The 15,897-nt window shown below is 46.3% G+C and overlaps 1 protein-coding gene across 2 annotated transcripts in view; it reads left to right on the forward strand.

Annotated features, from left to right (window-relative positions):
* Positions 1-15,897, forward strand: part of COL24A1 (collagen type XXIV alpha 1 chain) — a 481,357-nt gene that overhangs the window by 301,119 nt on the left and 164,341 nt on the right. For both annotated transcript variants that reach the window (XM_029063711.2, XM_029063709.2), the window contains exons 29-31: positions 7,920-7,973; positions 8,246-8,290; positions 8,404-8,448. In XM_029063711.2, the coding sequence (XP_028919544.1) occupies positions 7,920-7,973; positions 8,246-8,290; positions 8,404-8,448 (144 nt within the window). The remainder of the gene's footprint in view (positions 1-7,919; positions 7,974-8,245; positions 8,291-8,403; positions 8,449-15,897) is intronic.

Consider the following 15,897-nt stretch of genomic DNA (forward strand, 5'->3'; position numbering starts at 1 on the left):
GATGAGGGAGCTGAGGCCCAGAGAAGTGAAGTGACTCGCCCACAGTCACACAGCTGACAAGTGGCAGAGGCGGGAGTCGAACCCATGACCTCTGACTCCGAAGCCCGGGCTCTTTCCACCGAGTCACGCTGCTTAGCAGTCACAGTGACTGCTACAGCAAGAAAGTCAATTATTCCCAGATAGAAGAGGGAGAAGGAGCAGGATCAGACAATTCATGGTATTTTCTAAGCACCTACTGTGCGCAGATCACTGTACTGTGCTTAGGAGAGTCCAGTAGAGTTAGAAAATAAGATTCCTGCCCTCAAGGAGTTTATAATCATTCATTCAATAGTATTTATTGAGTGCTTACTACGTGCAGAGCACTGTACTAAACGCTTGGAATGTACAATTCGGCAACAGATAGAGACAATCCCTGCTCGTTCAATCATTCATTCAATAGTATTTATTGAGCGCTTACTATGTGCAGAGCACTGTACTAAGCCCTTGGAATGGACAAGTCGGCAACAGATAGAGACGGTCCCTGCCCTTTGACGGGCTTACGGTCTAATCGGGGGAGACGGGCAGACGAGAACGATGGCGATAAATAGAGTCGAGGGGAAGAACGTCTCATAAAAACAATGGCAACTAAATAGAATCAGGGTGATGGACCTCTCATTAAACAAAATAAACAAAATAAATAGGGTGATAAAGATATATACAGTTGAGCGGACGAGTACAGTGCTGAGGGGGTGGGATGGGAGAGGGAAAGGGGGGAGAAGAGGGTTTAGCTGCGGAGAGGTGAAGGGGGGGTAGAGGGAGCAGAGGGAAAAAGGGGGAAGGCCTCTTGGAGGAGGTGAGCTTTAAATAGTGATTTGAAGAGGGGAAGAGAAGTAGATTGTTGGAGGTGAGGAGGTAGGGCATTCCGGGACCGCGGGAGGACGTGGCCCAGGGGTCGACGGCGGGATAGGCGAGACCGAGGGACGGCGAGGAGGTGGGCGGCGGAGGAGCGGAGCGTGCGGGGTGGGCGGTAGAAAGAGAGAAGGGAGGAGAGATAGGAAGGGGCAAGGTGACGGAGAGCCTCGAAGCCTAGAGTGAGGAGTTTTCGTTTGGAGCGGAGGTCGATAGACAACCACTGGAGGTGTTTAAGAAGGGGAGTGACATGCCCAGAGCGTTTCTGCGGGAAGATGAGCCGGGCAGCGGAGTGAAGAATAGACCGGAGCGGGGCGACAGAGGAGGAAGGGAGGTCAGAGAGAAGGCTGACACGGTAGTCTAGCCGGGATATAACGAGAGCCTGTAGCAGTAAGAGTGACGGGTTTACAGTCTAACAGGGGAAGTAGAAACTATGATAAGTTTTCTGAAAGTTTTCTAGACTGTAAGCTCACTGTGGGCAGGGAATGTGTCTGTTTATTGTTGTACTCTCCCAAGTACTTAACACAGTGCTGTGCACACAGTAAGTGCTCAGTAAATATGATTGTGTGGCTCCCTCTCCAGAGCCTTCCCTGTAACAATCTCTCAAGTGCTTAGTACAGTGCTTTGCGTAAACGTTCAGTAAATACTACTGAGTGATTGATTGACTGATGTTTCACGGTTCCAGGACTCTGTGGATATTGTACTTGGGGACTTCCTCTGGGCTCTGGATCATCAGAACAAGGAGCTCCCATTTGCAATCTGCACTTACAGTGGGCAGAGCACTGTACTGAGCACTTGGGAGAGTATACTATAACAGAGTTGGTATGTACATTCTCTTCCCACAAGGAGCTTTCAGTCAAATAGTAATGATAACGGCGGTATTTGTTAAGCGCTTACTATGTGCAAAGCACCGTTCTAAGCCCTGGGGGGATACAAGGTGATCATGTTGTCCCACGTGGGGCTCACAGTTTTAATCCCCATTTTACAGATGAGGGAACTGAGGCACAGAGAAGTGAAGTGACTTGCCCAAAGTCACACAGCTGGCAAGCGGCAGAGCCGGTATTCAAACTCATGACCTCTGACTCCCAAGCCCGAGCTCTTGCCACTGAGCCACGCTGCTTCTCTAGAGTCTAGAGGAATGTGGTGCTTTAACGCCACTATAATATATATATTACAATATGTATAATATGATATATATGATTATAGTATTTGTTAAGCACTCACTATTCCAGACACTGTACTAAGCACTGGGGTGACTACGAGCAAAACGGGTTGGACTCAGTCCCTGCCCACATGGGGCTTCCAGTCTCAGCCACCATTTTACAAATGAAGTAACTGAGTCACAGAGAGAGGAAGTGATTTGCCTGAGATTACCCGGCCAATGGCGGAGCTGGGATCCGAACCCATGACCTCTGACTCCCAGGCTGCCGGGGAGCGACTTAGAGATTAAACCCAAATGATGAAAGCAGATGAAGCTGGGACATAACCTGACTAGGGCTCTGTTTCCAGACCTTCCAGAAAGCGGGAAGAGTCTCCAAATGCAGGTGACAGAACCACTCGTTGTCCTCCAGGGTCCAGGGAGGCTGTCGCCTCAGCGAGTCTTAGGCCACATCCCTGCCTTCCTGCTCCAGACAACCCAAGGAATCTGTTTGGAGGACAAGGAGTTCATAGACATCCCTTCCCTTGTCCCTCCCACCCCCTGAAGGATATCAATCCCTCAATCAGTGGTATTTATTGAGTTTTTACTGTAATAATAATGTTGGTATTTGTTAAGCGCTTACTATGTGCCGAGCACCGTTCTAAGCGCTGGGGGAGACACGGGGGAATCAGGTTGTCCCACGTGGGGCTCACAGTCTTAATCCCCATTTTACAGATGAGGTGACTGAGGCACCGAGAAGTTAAGCGACTTGCCCGAAGTCACACAGCTGACAAGCGGCCGAGCGGGGATTCGAACCCATGACCTCTGACTCCAAAGCCCGTGCTCTTTCCACTGAGCCACGCTGCTTCTCATACAGTGCTTCTACTGTATGCAGAGCACTGTGCTGAGTGCTTGGGAGAGTGCCATACAACAGTATCCTGTTTAAAAGCAGAAAGGTTCAAAGCTGAAAGAGAAAGGAAGCCGACCCCAGAATTTCCCTGTTCTCTCTGCTGGTCATTTACAATGAACATTTAAAGCCACTTTTTTGTTTTGTTTAGGTATTCGTTAAGTGTTTACTATGTGCCAGGCACCGTATTAAGCGCTGGGGTAGATACAAGCTAGCCTGGTTGTATACAGTCCATGTCCCACCTGGTCCTCACTATCTTGACCCCATTTTACAGGTGAAGTGACTGAGGTACAGAGAAGGGAAATGACGCAGTCAAGTGGCAGAGCTGGGATTAGGACCCCGGTCCTTCTGACTTCCAGGCCCACCAGACTATGCTGCTTCTCCGTCCGCGTTTCTGATCTCTGTCTGCATCCCCTGCCCTGGATCGTGTATCTCGGCGGAACATTTTTGACAGGATAGCAGCTTCCCTGATAATAATTAGCTTTTTCAGGACATAAATAATAATGTTGGTATTTGTTAAGCGCCTACTATGTGCCGAGCACTGTTCTAAGCGCTGGGGTAGACACAGGGGAATCTGGTTGTCCCACGTGGGGCTCACAGTCTTCATCCCCATTTTACAGATGAGGGAACTGAGGCACCGAGAAGTGAAGTGACTTGCCCAAAGTCACACAGCTGACAAGTGGCCGAGCTGGCAGAACACACATAAATGTGTTCTGAAGAGCCTAATAAGAGTGTCCTGAAGAGCCTAATAAGAGTGATGGGTTACCGCTACTTAGAGAAGCAGCGTGGCTCAGTGGAAAGAGCACGGGCTTTGGAGTCAGAGGTCATGGGTTCGAATCCCCGCTCGGCCGCTTGTCAGCTGTGTGACTTTGGGCAAGTCGCTTAACTTCTCGGTGCCTCAGTTCCCTCATCTGTAAAATGGGGATGAAGACTGTGAGCCGCACGTGGGACAACCTGATTCCCCCGTGTCTACCCCAGCGCTTAGAACGGTGCTCGGCACATAGTAGGCGCTTAACAAATACCAACATTATTATAATTATTTTGCTAATTCATTTCCCTCTCCCTTTCTTCCCCCTCACTTTCCCACTCGATTTTGTCCTCTAATAGTCCTTATTTTCCCCACTCGGTCCCTCCCTCTTTTATCTCTCCCCCTTTATTTCCGCCATTCTGCTCCCTTAACACCTCCTAACCTTTTGGAACACCTGATCACTTTCAACTCCCTGTTCCACCTCTTACTTCCGATCCCAGAAGTCCCACCTCTTTGCTCCACACCCCACCCATTTCCTCCCACCCACAAGACCGCAGACATTCCCTTCTTCCCATCCGCTCCTCTTCCTTCTTTGGTAATTCAGGCCCCTAAAGAGGTCCTGTGGAAGAGGCCCCCCTCTCGTGAGAGGATGAATCCTCCTCCCCACTAAGTCCCCCCCGGGTTGGGGCCCCGAAGCAGAGAAAAGAAAACTGTAAACTCATCCTCTACGCTGTTAGCTCGTTTTGAGCAGGGACTGTTGTATTGCTGTGTTATGCTCTCACAAGTGTTCAGTTCAGTGCTCTGCACGTAGTAAGTGCTCAGGAAATACAAGTGATTGATTGATAACAAGCACTAGAATTGGAAACTCTCACCCTGCTTTCAGGCTACTCAAATGCTTAATAATGATTACAGTTAAAAATTATGGTATTGGTATATATATTTGCCTATACGGTATTCTATATGCTTAATAATAATAGTTAAAAATTATGGTATTTGTAAAGCGTTTACTATGCGTCAAGCACTGGTCTAAGTGCTGGGATAGATACAAGGTAATTGGGTTGTCCCACGAAGGGCTCACAGTCTTAATCTCCTTTGTATAGATGAGGTAACCGAGGCACAGAGAAGTTAAATGACTTGCTCAAGGTCACACAGCAGCTGGGATTAGAACCCACATTCTCTGACTCCCAAGCCCGTGCTCTTGCCATTAGGCTCCTTGGGACCAAGGTGTTGAGTAGGGTCTTTCCTGACCAGGATTCTGAAGATAAAGGATCGAAAAGTTCCTTCTTTAACCTGGTTAGGGTTAGTGTCTGCACAATTCAGGTAGAAAACTATGCTGTGTGTGATTAATGATAAGAATAATGTCGGTATTTGTTAAGTGCTTACTATGTATGTGCCGAGCACTGTTCTAAGCTCTGGGATAGATACAAGGTAATCAGCTTGTCCCAAGTGGGGCTCACAGTCTAAATCCCCATTTTACAGATGAGGGAACCGAGGCACAGAGACGTTAAGCGGCTTGCCCAAGGTCACACAGCAAAGTGGCAGAGCTGGGATTAGAACCCAGGTCCTCTGACTCTCAGGGTCGTGCTTTGTCCACTCAGCCACACTGCTTCTCCAAAAGAGAATATGAAGACCCTTAGGCTCCAAGCTATAAAGATATTCATTCAGTAAACAGGGGCTGGTGTCCTCTTGAAGTGTTGGCCAACAGGGATGACAGTAAGTAGTGATTTCACTCACGGGTCAGTCGCTCAATCGCATTTATTGAGTATTTACTGTGTGCAAAACATTGTACTAAGTGCTTAGTAGAGCACAGTGTTACAATAGTTACATTCCCTCCCCACAACGAGTTTTCAGTCTTAGACGTCTAAGGCAAGGTGTAATTTGTGCAATATGAGCCTCTGTTTAAATCCATCCTGATTGGAAAGAAACTATAAAAAAAAAAATAATAAGCATTAAGTGCTTACTGTGTGCCAAGCACTGTTCTAAGCACTGGAGTAAAACGCAAGGTAATCTGCAGCGTGGCTCAGTGGAAAGAGCAAGGGCTTGGGAGTCGGGGGTCTTGGGTTCGAATGCCAGCTCTGCCGCTTGTCAGCTGTGTGACTGCGGGCAAGTCACTTCACTTCTCTGTGCCTCAGTTCCCTCATCTGTAAAATGGGGATGAAGACTGTGAGCCTCACGTGGGACGACCTCATTCCCCTGTATCTCCCCCACCGCTCAGAACAGTGCTCTGCACATAGCAAGCGCTTAACAAATACCAACATTATTATTCGCAGTCCCTGTCCCGCATGGAGGTAACATTCTAAGTGGGAGGGAGAACAGGTATTGTATCCCCATTTTACAGATGAGGAAACCAAAGCACCGAAAAGTTAAATGACTGGCCCAAGGCCACACAACAGGCAATTGGCAAACCTCGGTCCTCTTACTCCCAGACATATGCTCGTTGTAGTCTACACTGCTTCTTAAACTTCTTCCAAAACCAGCAGCCGCTCCCCTCGCACTGGCCTCCCACCCACAGAGGGCAGTTTCACAGAGACTAAGGAAAAATGTTGTTAATCTCATCCATGGGGGGCCCCTTGAAGCAATCGCTGAGGACGCAGCCTAGTGCTGAGCAAACAAGACAAAACCCTGGCCTTCGCTCCTCAGAGCACTAGTATTGTCTGCATTTACGCTTCTCTGGGTCCGTAGGCCCTCCTCCTTCTTAAAATTGGGTCCAGTAGAGATGCTGATGAGATGGAGAAGCAGCGTGGCCTAGTGAATACAGCACGGGCCCGCACAAGAAAGGTACCTGGGGTCTAACCCTGGCTCTGTCACTTGTCTGCTATGTGACCTCGGGCAAGTCACCTAACTTCTCAGTGCCTCAGTAACCTCATCTGTGAAATGGGAATTAGGACCGTGAGCTCCCTGTGGGACAGAGACAGTGTCACAGCTCTGTTTCTACCCCAGAGCTTAGCTCTATGCCCGACACGTACTAAGCGCTTAACCAATGCCACAATTATTATTACTATTTTTATTACCGAAGCAGTGTGGCCTATTGGACGGAGGACAAGATTGAGGTTCGGGAGACCTGGTTTCTAGTCCTGACTTTGTCGGTTGCCTGCTGTGTATTTTGAACAAGTCAATTAACTGCTCTGTTCCTCAGCTTCCTCATCATCATTATTATTAATAAGGTATTTATTAAGCACTTTCTATGTTATAAGCACTGGGATAGATACAAACAAGTTAATCAGGTTGGGCACAGCTCCTGTCCCACAGTCCAAGTAGGAGGTCGAACAGGTATTCAACCCCCATTTTACAGATGAGGAGGAGGAGGAATTAACTGCTTGTTCTCCCTCCCCTTAAACATGAGGAATAGGGATGGGTCCGATAGATTTTCCTGAATCTACCCCAGCACTAAGCGCAATGCTTGACTCACAGTAAGGCTTAGGAAATACCACAATCATCGTTATTTAATAAGTGATGGGTTTTAAATTAGCATTTTATCACTCAGTTTGGATTAGTGGTGCTACCTGGGCAATGTTACCTGTTTAGCCAGTGATTAATAGGCAGCCAACAGACTGAGTGGTTTATTTTTCAGGAGTTCCCGAAGTATTGTCAGTCTTTCTTCTCTTGTCTTTATATCGTTATCATTATTATTAGTATCACAGACTCATGTGTTGAAGCTGAAGCCGACGTGCTTTCAAGCTCCAGCGGTGGTCCAGAAGGACGGGCTTCAGGAGAGAGGCAGCATGGCATCGTGGATAGAACACAGACGTGGGAGTCAGGAGGTCATGGGTTCGAATCCCAGTTCCGCCACATGTCTGCTGGGTGACCTTGGACAAATCATTTCACTTCTCTGTGCCTCAGTTACCGCATCTCTAAAATGGGGATCGAGACTGTGAGTCTGTGACTTGCCCAAGGTCACACAGCGGACAGATGGCAGAGCCGGGATTAGAACCCACAGTCTCTGACTCCCGGCCCCCTTGCTCTTTCCGCTAGGTGACGCAGTAAATCTGGGGACTATCAGTGAAATCAGGACAATCATAGAAATCAGGACAATCACTGAAATCAAGGCAATTGGTCATATTACCCTTAGGTTGGCCCTGCACAGACTCAGCCTTATCTTTGGCTGTATTTTAGTTCTGACACCCTCTAATGGGGAAATTTTTCACCTAGAGGAAGCCTCCGTTGCAGCTTTAATCCACGAAAAGGGATGTTTTCTAATGAGCAACAGAAAAATTTTTGCCTTCTGTTTTTATTTTCAGGGGCCAAGAGGTCCTGATGGTCTCCCAGGAGAGCAAGGCATACAGGGCTGTAAGGTAATAAATGGATTTCCTCATATTGGTGATATCTAAAGTCCCCACCTACATATTTCTGACTGCTAGAAAGGTGATACACTCTCTGAGGTTAATTCCATTCAGAATTCCTTTCCAAAGAGGAGAACTTGCTGACATCAAGTTCCCTTCCAAGGAGACACTATTTCTGTCTCAAGTAGCCGTGTTTACCTCCAGTGCACAAAACCTTTTATTTTCTGGATCTGAGTATGGTTTGCATTCTGTTTCTAAAAAAATAAACAATGTTTATTTGTTAGGGAGAAAGAGGTGATCAAGGGAAAAAAGGCCTTCACGGAGTTATCGTAAGTAACGAGATGTATGTTTCACCCGCAGCACTGACGTTCACAATTTGGGCTTATGTGGTCTGTGCCTGTCTCAATCTTTTCTTTGCCTTTTTTGATGGGGGGTCATTTAGGGCAAAGCTGGGAACCCTGGAGAACGAGGTGCTCAAGGAAAACCTGTAAGTAATTCAAAAAATTAGGTGCCTGTAAAATGCAAAATAGAGTTTTTGAAGGGCTGGGAGAGAATACACAGGTTGGAATTAGAACCCATTCCTCAGGGATTCACAAACTATCCCCAAGAACAGCAGCTTTTATCTAGTGGGTTTAAAAATCAAGTAAGGTTCGTGGACCTAATGAGAAGGCCCATTGTCCCCTGGGAGATCATCTCCCCCATGCTCCTTGTTACCTAAGAATTGCCTCTAAGGAGTTGGGGTAGTTTAATTCGGATGATCTTGCTTCTCCTTTCAAAGAGCACGGCCATCCAAATGCACTACGTTGAGTAGAATGAAGACGTCAGAAACAAGAACGTGATGGTGATTTGCATCTGTTCCCATTTTTGTCCCCTGCCTTCATACAGAGCAGAATTAATAAAACTTCCAAAATAACATAATCGAGTACAACTAATAAATTAGTGTTTCCAAAGTTCCCTCTTTATAGACAACAGTTACTTATGAGATATAAATAGGGTATTAAAGATATGAATCTCTACCTTCACCACCTCTGAAATCCCACTATCCACTCACAGCTTCCTCACCTATCTTCTCATATGTTCCTTTCCCACAAATCGATCCTGTTCAATCAACTAATCAGTCACATTTATTGAGTGCTTACCGTGTGCAGAGGACTGTACTAAGTGCTCGGGAGAGTACAATATGATAGAGTTGGTGGACTCGATGCCTGCCCACGGGGAACTTTCAGTCTACAGGTGGAGACAGGCATTAATATAAATAAATACATTATCGATGTGTACTTTACTGCTGTGGGATTAAGGGTGGGGTGAATAAAGGGAACAAATCCAAGTGCAAGGATGATGCAGAAGAGAGTGGGAGAAGAGGAAATGAGGGCTTAGTTAGTGAAGGTCTCTTGGAAGAGTTGTGCCTTCAGAAAGACTTTGAAGGTAGGGATTGTGATACCATCCCTGTCCAGGGCCTGTCAGGGATGGAGCCTGAGACTCCAGCCAGAGAAGGAGCTTTGGAAAGGCCGACTTGATGGCAGGGGTTGGGGCAGAAGAGCTGATGGTTTTTCCAGTTGACATGCAGTGGGAAAAGGGGAGATGTTTCCTCAACGCTTCCTTGGGGTTTCTGAAGGAAAACTGGCTTCCCCGAAGCTCCCCAGTGATGCCTAGTGCACTTTCATTAATTTATTCACTCAATCATATTTATTGAGCATTCAATCATTTATAGAGCACTTACCGTGTGCAGAGCACTGTACCGTTTGGGAGAGTACAATACAACAACTTGAATTTGCTCCCTTTTTTCACCCCTCCCTCAGTCCCACAGCACTTATGCCCATATCAGTAACGTAAGCTCGTTGTGGGCAGGGAATGTGTCTGTTGCTATATTGTACTGTCCCAAGCACTTAATACAGTGCCTTGCACACGGGAAGCGCTCGGTAAATACAGTCGAATAGATGAAGGAATATGAAGAGGGAGGAAGCTCCAGGCTAAAGGCAGGATGTGGGCGATGGGTAGACAGTGAGATAGATGAGATTGAGGTACAGTGAGTAGACTGGCATTGGAGAAGTGAAAGGTGTGGGCCGGATCATAGGAAATCAGAGGTGTGACGTAGGAGGGGACAAAGTAATTACATGCTTTAAAGTCAATGGTAAGGAGTTTCTGTTTGATGCGGAAGTGGATGAGAAACCACCAGAGATGCTTGAGGACTAGGGAAACGTGGACTGAATGGTTTTGTTCAAAAAAACACACCCAGGCAGCAGAGTGAAGTATGGATTGAAGTGGGGAGAGACAGGAAGGTCAGCAAGGAGGCTGATGCAGATCCCTGTTACCCAACAGACCTCTCCAGTCTTTTGACCCATACCAATTTTTTCAAGTCATCATGCCCCATATAATCTCATACGCAACCTGCCTTCCCTTGATGCACAAATAGACCCCCTCAGCACCACCCTCTCTACTGAAATCACCTCACTCGCTCTCCTGTCCCTTCGCCAATCCTGTACCACTAATTCACAGCCTCAGATCATTTCTTCAGTCCGATCTCTTCACTGCTGTGCTTGAGTGGCAGAGCGCTGCTGATGGAAATCCAGATGTCAGACCCACCTTGTCCACCCTACTTAAAACTCACCTCCTCCAAGAGGCCTTCCCAGACTGAGCTCCTCTTCTCCCTCTACTCCCTCTGCCAGCCCCCCTTTACCTCTCCGCAGCTAAACCCTCTTTTTCCCCTTTTCCCTCTGCTCCTCCACCTCTCCCTCCCCATCCCCACAGCACTGTACTCGTCTGCTCAACTGTGTATATTTTCATTACCCTATTTATTTTGTTAATGAATTGTACATCACCTCGATTCTATTTAGTCGCCATCGGTTTTTACGAGACGTTCTTCCCCTCGACTCTATTTATCGCCATCGTTCTCGTCTGTCCGTCTCCCCCGATTAGACCGTAAGCCCGTCAAACGGCAGGGACCGTCTCTATCTGTTGCCGACTTGTTCATCCCAAGCGCTTAGTACAGTGCTCTGCACATAGTAAGCGCTCAATAAATACTATTGAATGAATGAATGAACCTCAAATTCATCCCCGCCAGCTTTAACTCTGCCCTCTCCCCGGCCCGACAACATTATTTTTCCATTCTTTTTGACTATTATGCCCATTGCCCTCACTAGTCTAAAAAGATGTTTAGTCCCTCCTCAAACTCCTGTCCCCTGCCCCCCATCTCTTGCCCCTAATGACCTGGATATGAACTTTATTGATAAAATTGAAACACCCAGCACGATCTCCCTCAAATCCACCCTGCTCCTTTCGAGTCCCTCCCTCCTCCTACCCCTTGAGTTTCCCACCTTTCCCCAGCAGTATTTCAAGAGAAGCTCTCCTGTCTCCCCTAAAAATCTACCTCCTCTACATGTGCCGCAGACCCTATCCCTTTGCACCTTGATCAAATGTTCCTGGCCTTCTCCCTTCTTCCCTCTCTGACCACCATCTTCAACAATTCACTCTGCAGTGGCATTTTCCGTGCTGCTTTCAAACATGCTCATGTCTCCCCTTTTCTAAAAGAACCCTCCCTTGATCCCACAGCTCCTACCAGTTATCGCCCCATCTCCCTCCTACCTTTCCTCTCCACACTCCTAGAGTGAGTTGTCTACACCCACTGCCTCCATTTCCTCTTCTCCAATTCTCTCCTTGACCCCCACCAGTCTGGTTTCCATCCCCTTGGCTCCATAGAAACTGCCCTCTCAAAGTCACCGAGGATTTCCTCCTTGCCAAATTAAATGGCCTCTACACCATCCTAATCCTCCTGGATGTCTAAGCTGCCTTTGACACTATGGACCACCCCTTTCTCCGGAAACATTATCCGACCTTGGCTTCACAGACACAATCCTCTCCTGGTTCACCTCCTATCTGTCCAGCCGTTGCTTCTCAGTCTCTTTCGTGGGCTTCTCCTTTGCCTCTCACCTCCTAACTGTGGGGTTCGCCCAAGGTTCAGTTCTGGGTCCCCTTCTATTCTCCATCTACATCCACTCCCCTGGAGAACTCATTCACTCCCATGGCTTCAACTGTCATCTCTATGCAGATGATTCCCAAATGTACATCTCCAGCCCTCATCTCTCTCCTTCTCTGCAGTCTTATATTTCCTCCTGCCTTTAGGACGTCTCTCCTTGGATGTCCTGCCAACACCTCAAACTGAAAATGTCCAAAACAGAACCTGTTATCTTCCCACCCAAACCCTGTCCTCCCCCAAATAAATAATAATAATGATAACTGTGGTATTTGTTAAACACTTACTATGTGTCGGGCACCATACTGAGCACTGGGGTGATACAAGCAAATCAGGGTGGATACAGTCCCTGTCCCATATGGGGCTAACAGTCTTAGTTCCCATTTCAGCAGTGGGGTAACTGAGACACAAAAAAGTGAAGTGATATGCCCAAGATCAAGCAGCAGGCAAGTAGTGGAGCTGGATTAGAACCCAGGTTCTCCTGATTCCCCTGCCCATGCTCTATCCACTGGGCCATGCTGCTTCCCTGCTTGCCCATTGCTTTAGCCAGCACTACCATCCTCCCATACCTTCACCATTTCCCTTGACTCATCTTTCTCTTTCAACCTACTAATTCAATCTGTCACCAAATCCTGTCAGTTCTACCCTCACAACATCACTAAAATCCACCCTTTCTTCTCCATCCAAACTGTTGCTATGTTGATCCAAACACTTGCCCTATCCCACCTTGACTACTTCATCAGCCTCACTGCCCCTCCTGCCTCACCCCACTTCAGTCTATACTTCACTCTGATGCCTGAATCATTTTTCTAAAAAAAATTCAGTCCGTGTTTCCCCACTCTTCAAGAACTTCCAGCGGTCGTCCATCCACCTCTGCAATAAACAGAAACTTCTACCTTGCGCTCAGTTATCTTGCCCCTCTTATCTCGCTGATTTCCTACTTCAACCCGGTATGGTCACTTGCTCCTCAAATATCATCCTACTCACTATACCTCCATCTCATCTACCTTGCCTCCAATATAATCTTACTAACTTTACTTCCATTTCATCTACCTTGCCCCCGACCCCTCACCCCTATCCTGCCTGTGGGCTGGAACTTTTCTCCCCCTTCATATACAGCATACCATCACTCTACCCACCTTCAAAGACTTATTAAAATATCTCCTCCAAGATCTCTTCTCCAACTAAATCCTCATTGCCTCTACTTTCTCTCCCTTCCATGTCGCCATTGCACTTGGATTTGTACCCTTTACTCATCAGTCCAAAAGAACTTATGTGTACATATCTGTAATTGATTTTATTTTCATGTCTCCCTCCCCCTCTAGGCAGTAAGCTCCCTTGCTCTCCCAAGAGCTTAGTACATTGTTCTGCACCCAGTAAGCTCTCAATAAATATAATTGATTTTCAGGCTTGTTTTAGCAAGAGAACACTGAATTGAAAGGAAAGCTCCAAGCAACTGAGCTCTATTTAGCAGAGACGATTTTAGCAAAGGCAGAGTGAAGTCGGTTTAACTTTTCAGTTCTTAACTTTCTTCTCCTTCGAAGTCACTGTACAAGGTGACCTCCTCAGTGATCTTTTAGGGCAGGGAAGGTGTCTATCAACTCTATTGTATTTACTCTCCCAAGAGCTTAGTACAGTGCTCTGCGCATAGTAAGTGCTAAATACCAGTGGTTGATCGATTGGTTGATGGATGCATTCTCTGATTAAACTCCCCTCCTTATGGTCATTGCATCTAGTCAGCTATCTTAGAGCAAACTCTGGATAGGACAAACCCATTAGGGCAATGTTTATTCAGTAACAGGTGCGATCGGTATATTTGAGGATCACTCTGGCCACTTTCAAAGCTTTATTGAAAGCGCAACAATCAATCATATTTATTGAGCACTGACTGGGTGCAGAGCACTATAATAAACACATAGGAGGGGACAATGTAACAGAGTTTGATAGACACATTCCCTGCACATCTCCTCCAAGAGACCTTCCCTGACTAAGCCCTCATTTCCTTTTCTCTCACTCCCTTCTGCACTTGGATTTGCTCCCTTTACTCACCCCTCCTTCAGCCCCAAGGGACTTACATTCATATCCATAATTTATTTATACGTATTTATGTCTATCTTCCCCTCTCTACTGTCCAGTCATTACGCACAGGGAACATGTCTACTAAGCCTGCTATTTCATACTCTCCCAAACACTTTGTACAGTGCTCAGAACACAGTAAGAGCAACATAAATGTAATTGATTGATTCATAAGGAAGTCTGTTGCTATGGTTCAACTGTCTAGAAGATGTAAGGATGCAGCTAATGATAATACACTGAGAACCTGCTCTCTTTACTGGCTGTAGATTTGTGGATTGTCACTGGAAATTGCCTAGTGGAAAGCATAAGAAATATGTCATTAATAACTCAAACCCATGTAGTGCTTGGACACCTTTCAATTCAAAGTGCTTCTAAGAGGTTACATAGTTTGGTTGCAATCATTACCCCTGGAAAAATTCTTTTCAGTCCACTAAATTTTTTTTCATTCCCATCCTCATTATCCAATGTCATTCAGACCCACTAGCCCCACTAGCCCCACAATCTCTTCCTTCCAGCTCATAAATGGGGCAGGAAAACTTGTCAGTAGTATTTCTAGAAAGGTTTTTCTATCCTCTCCTTATCTTCTGGGACATACTCACAGACATACACACTCTCCTTATTTGAAAAAATGTTATCGCTTTTTACAAACCAGGACACTTTCTCTGTCATTCTTATAGAAAAATATGGCTGGTAACTGTGATGCGAAAGCCTTGAAGCCAATTCCTGAGAAGCAGCGTGGCTCAATGGAAAGAGCACGGGCTTTGGAGTCAGGGCTCATGAGTTCGAATCCCAGCTCTGCCACTTGTCGGCTGTGTGACTGTGGGCAAGTCACTTAACTTCTCTGTGCTTCAGTTCCCTCATCTGTAAAATGGGGATTAAGACTGTGAGCCCCACGTGGGATAACCTGATTCCCCTATGTCTACCCCAGAGCTTAGAACAGTGCTCGGCACATAGTAAGCGCTTAACAAATACCAACACGAATTCCTATGAGAAAATCCGATTTTAATTCCATGAAAGAATCGTTTTCCTCGTTAGGATAATGTGAACAGTGGATGACGTTTCTGAGGGCTGAAGGAGAGGGAAAATAAGAGTGAAGGTAGTAGGAAATGGGATGTATAGACACCCTGTTCCGTGAGGAATCGGAACCATATAGGCAGAAATGTTGACTGCCAAAGCAACCTAAACTAATATTTTCCAGTCTCACTTGGTCATCTCTAGAAGTCTGCTGCCCTCTACCAGTTATTTCACACCGTAGCATCGCAGTCATCCCAATCAGGGATGAAAAGAGTAGAAAAAGAGCAGTTCTCAGTGAAAAAGGGAAATGTGTGTGCAAAACACAACTTAACGAGAAATCCTCCACAGTGCCCGTACCACGGGGTCTGGATATTTATTATTCAGATTTTCACTTCACCCAAATATTCTGCAGATTCTAACTACTTTGTTTTTCAAACAGAATAAAATGGTTGCTTTGGGTTATCGGACTTCCAAACTGGAAGGACAAACTCTTCAATAGAGATTCATTTGTGAATCTGTCACTCAGGGTGTAACTTTGGGAAAGTTCCTGAAGGCTTTTTCCTTTGTTTTCTGGCCATTAATTGAGTCAGTTCTTTGTGTGGTGGAGTCTACGTTTTTGCTATTGTGGGACGAAAGGCTCTATTTAATCCAAAATATTCTAGTAAACATTTTGCAACTGTTAGTTGAACTCTAAAAAATTTCAGCATTTACTGGATGCATTCAGCATAGTGTATTCAGGCTAAAAGTCGACAGAATGACTGAAAAAAATATTTTTTTTTTCCCAGTGGTATTTGTTCAGCAGTTATTATGTGCCAAGGGATGTAATAAGCTCTGGGGTAGACACAAGATAATTTTCACCCTTGTCTCCTGCACAGT

Source organism: Ornithorhynchus anatinus, chromosome 4 (genome assembly GCF_004115215.2).
Source record: "Ornithorhynchus anatinus isolate Pmale09 chromosome 4, mOrnAna1.pri.v4, whole genome shotgun sequence".
Classification (NCBI taxonomy): Eukaryota; Metazoa; Chordata; class Mammalia; order Monotremata; family Ornithorhynchidae; genus Ornithorhynchus; species Ornithorhynchus anatinus.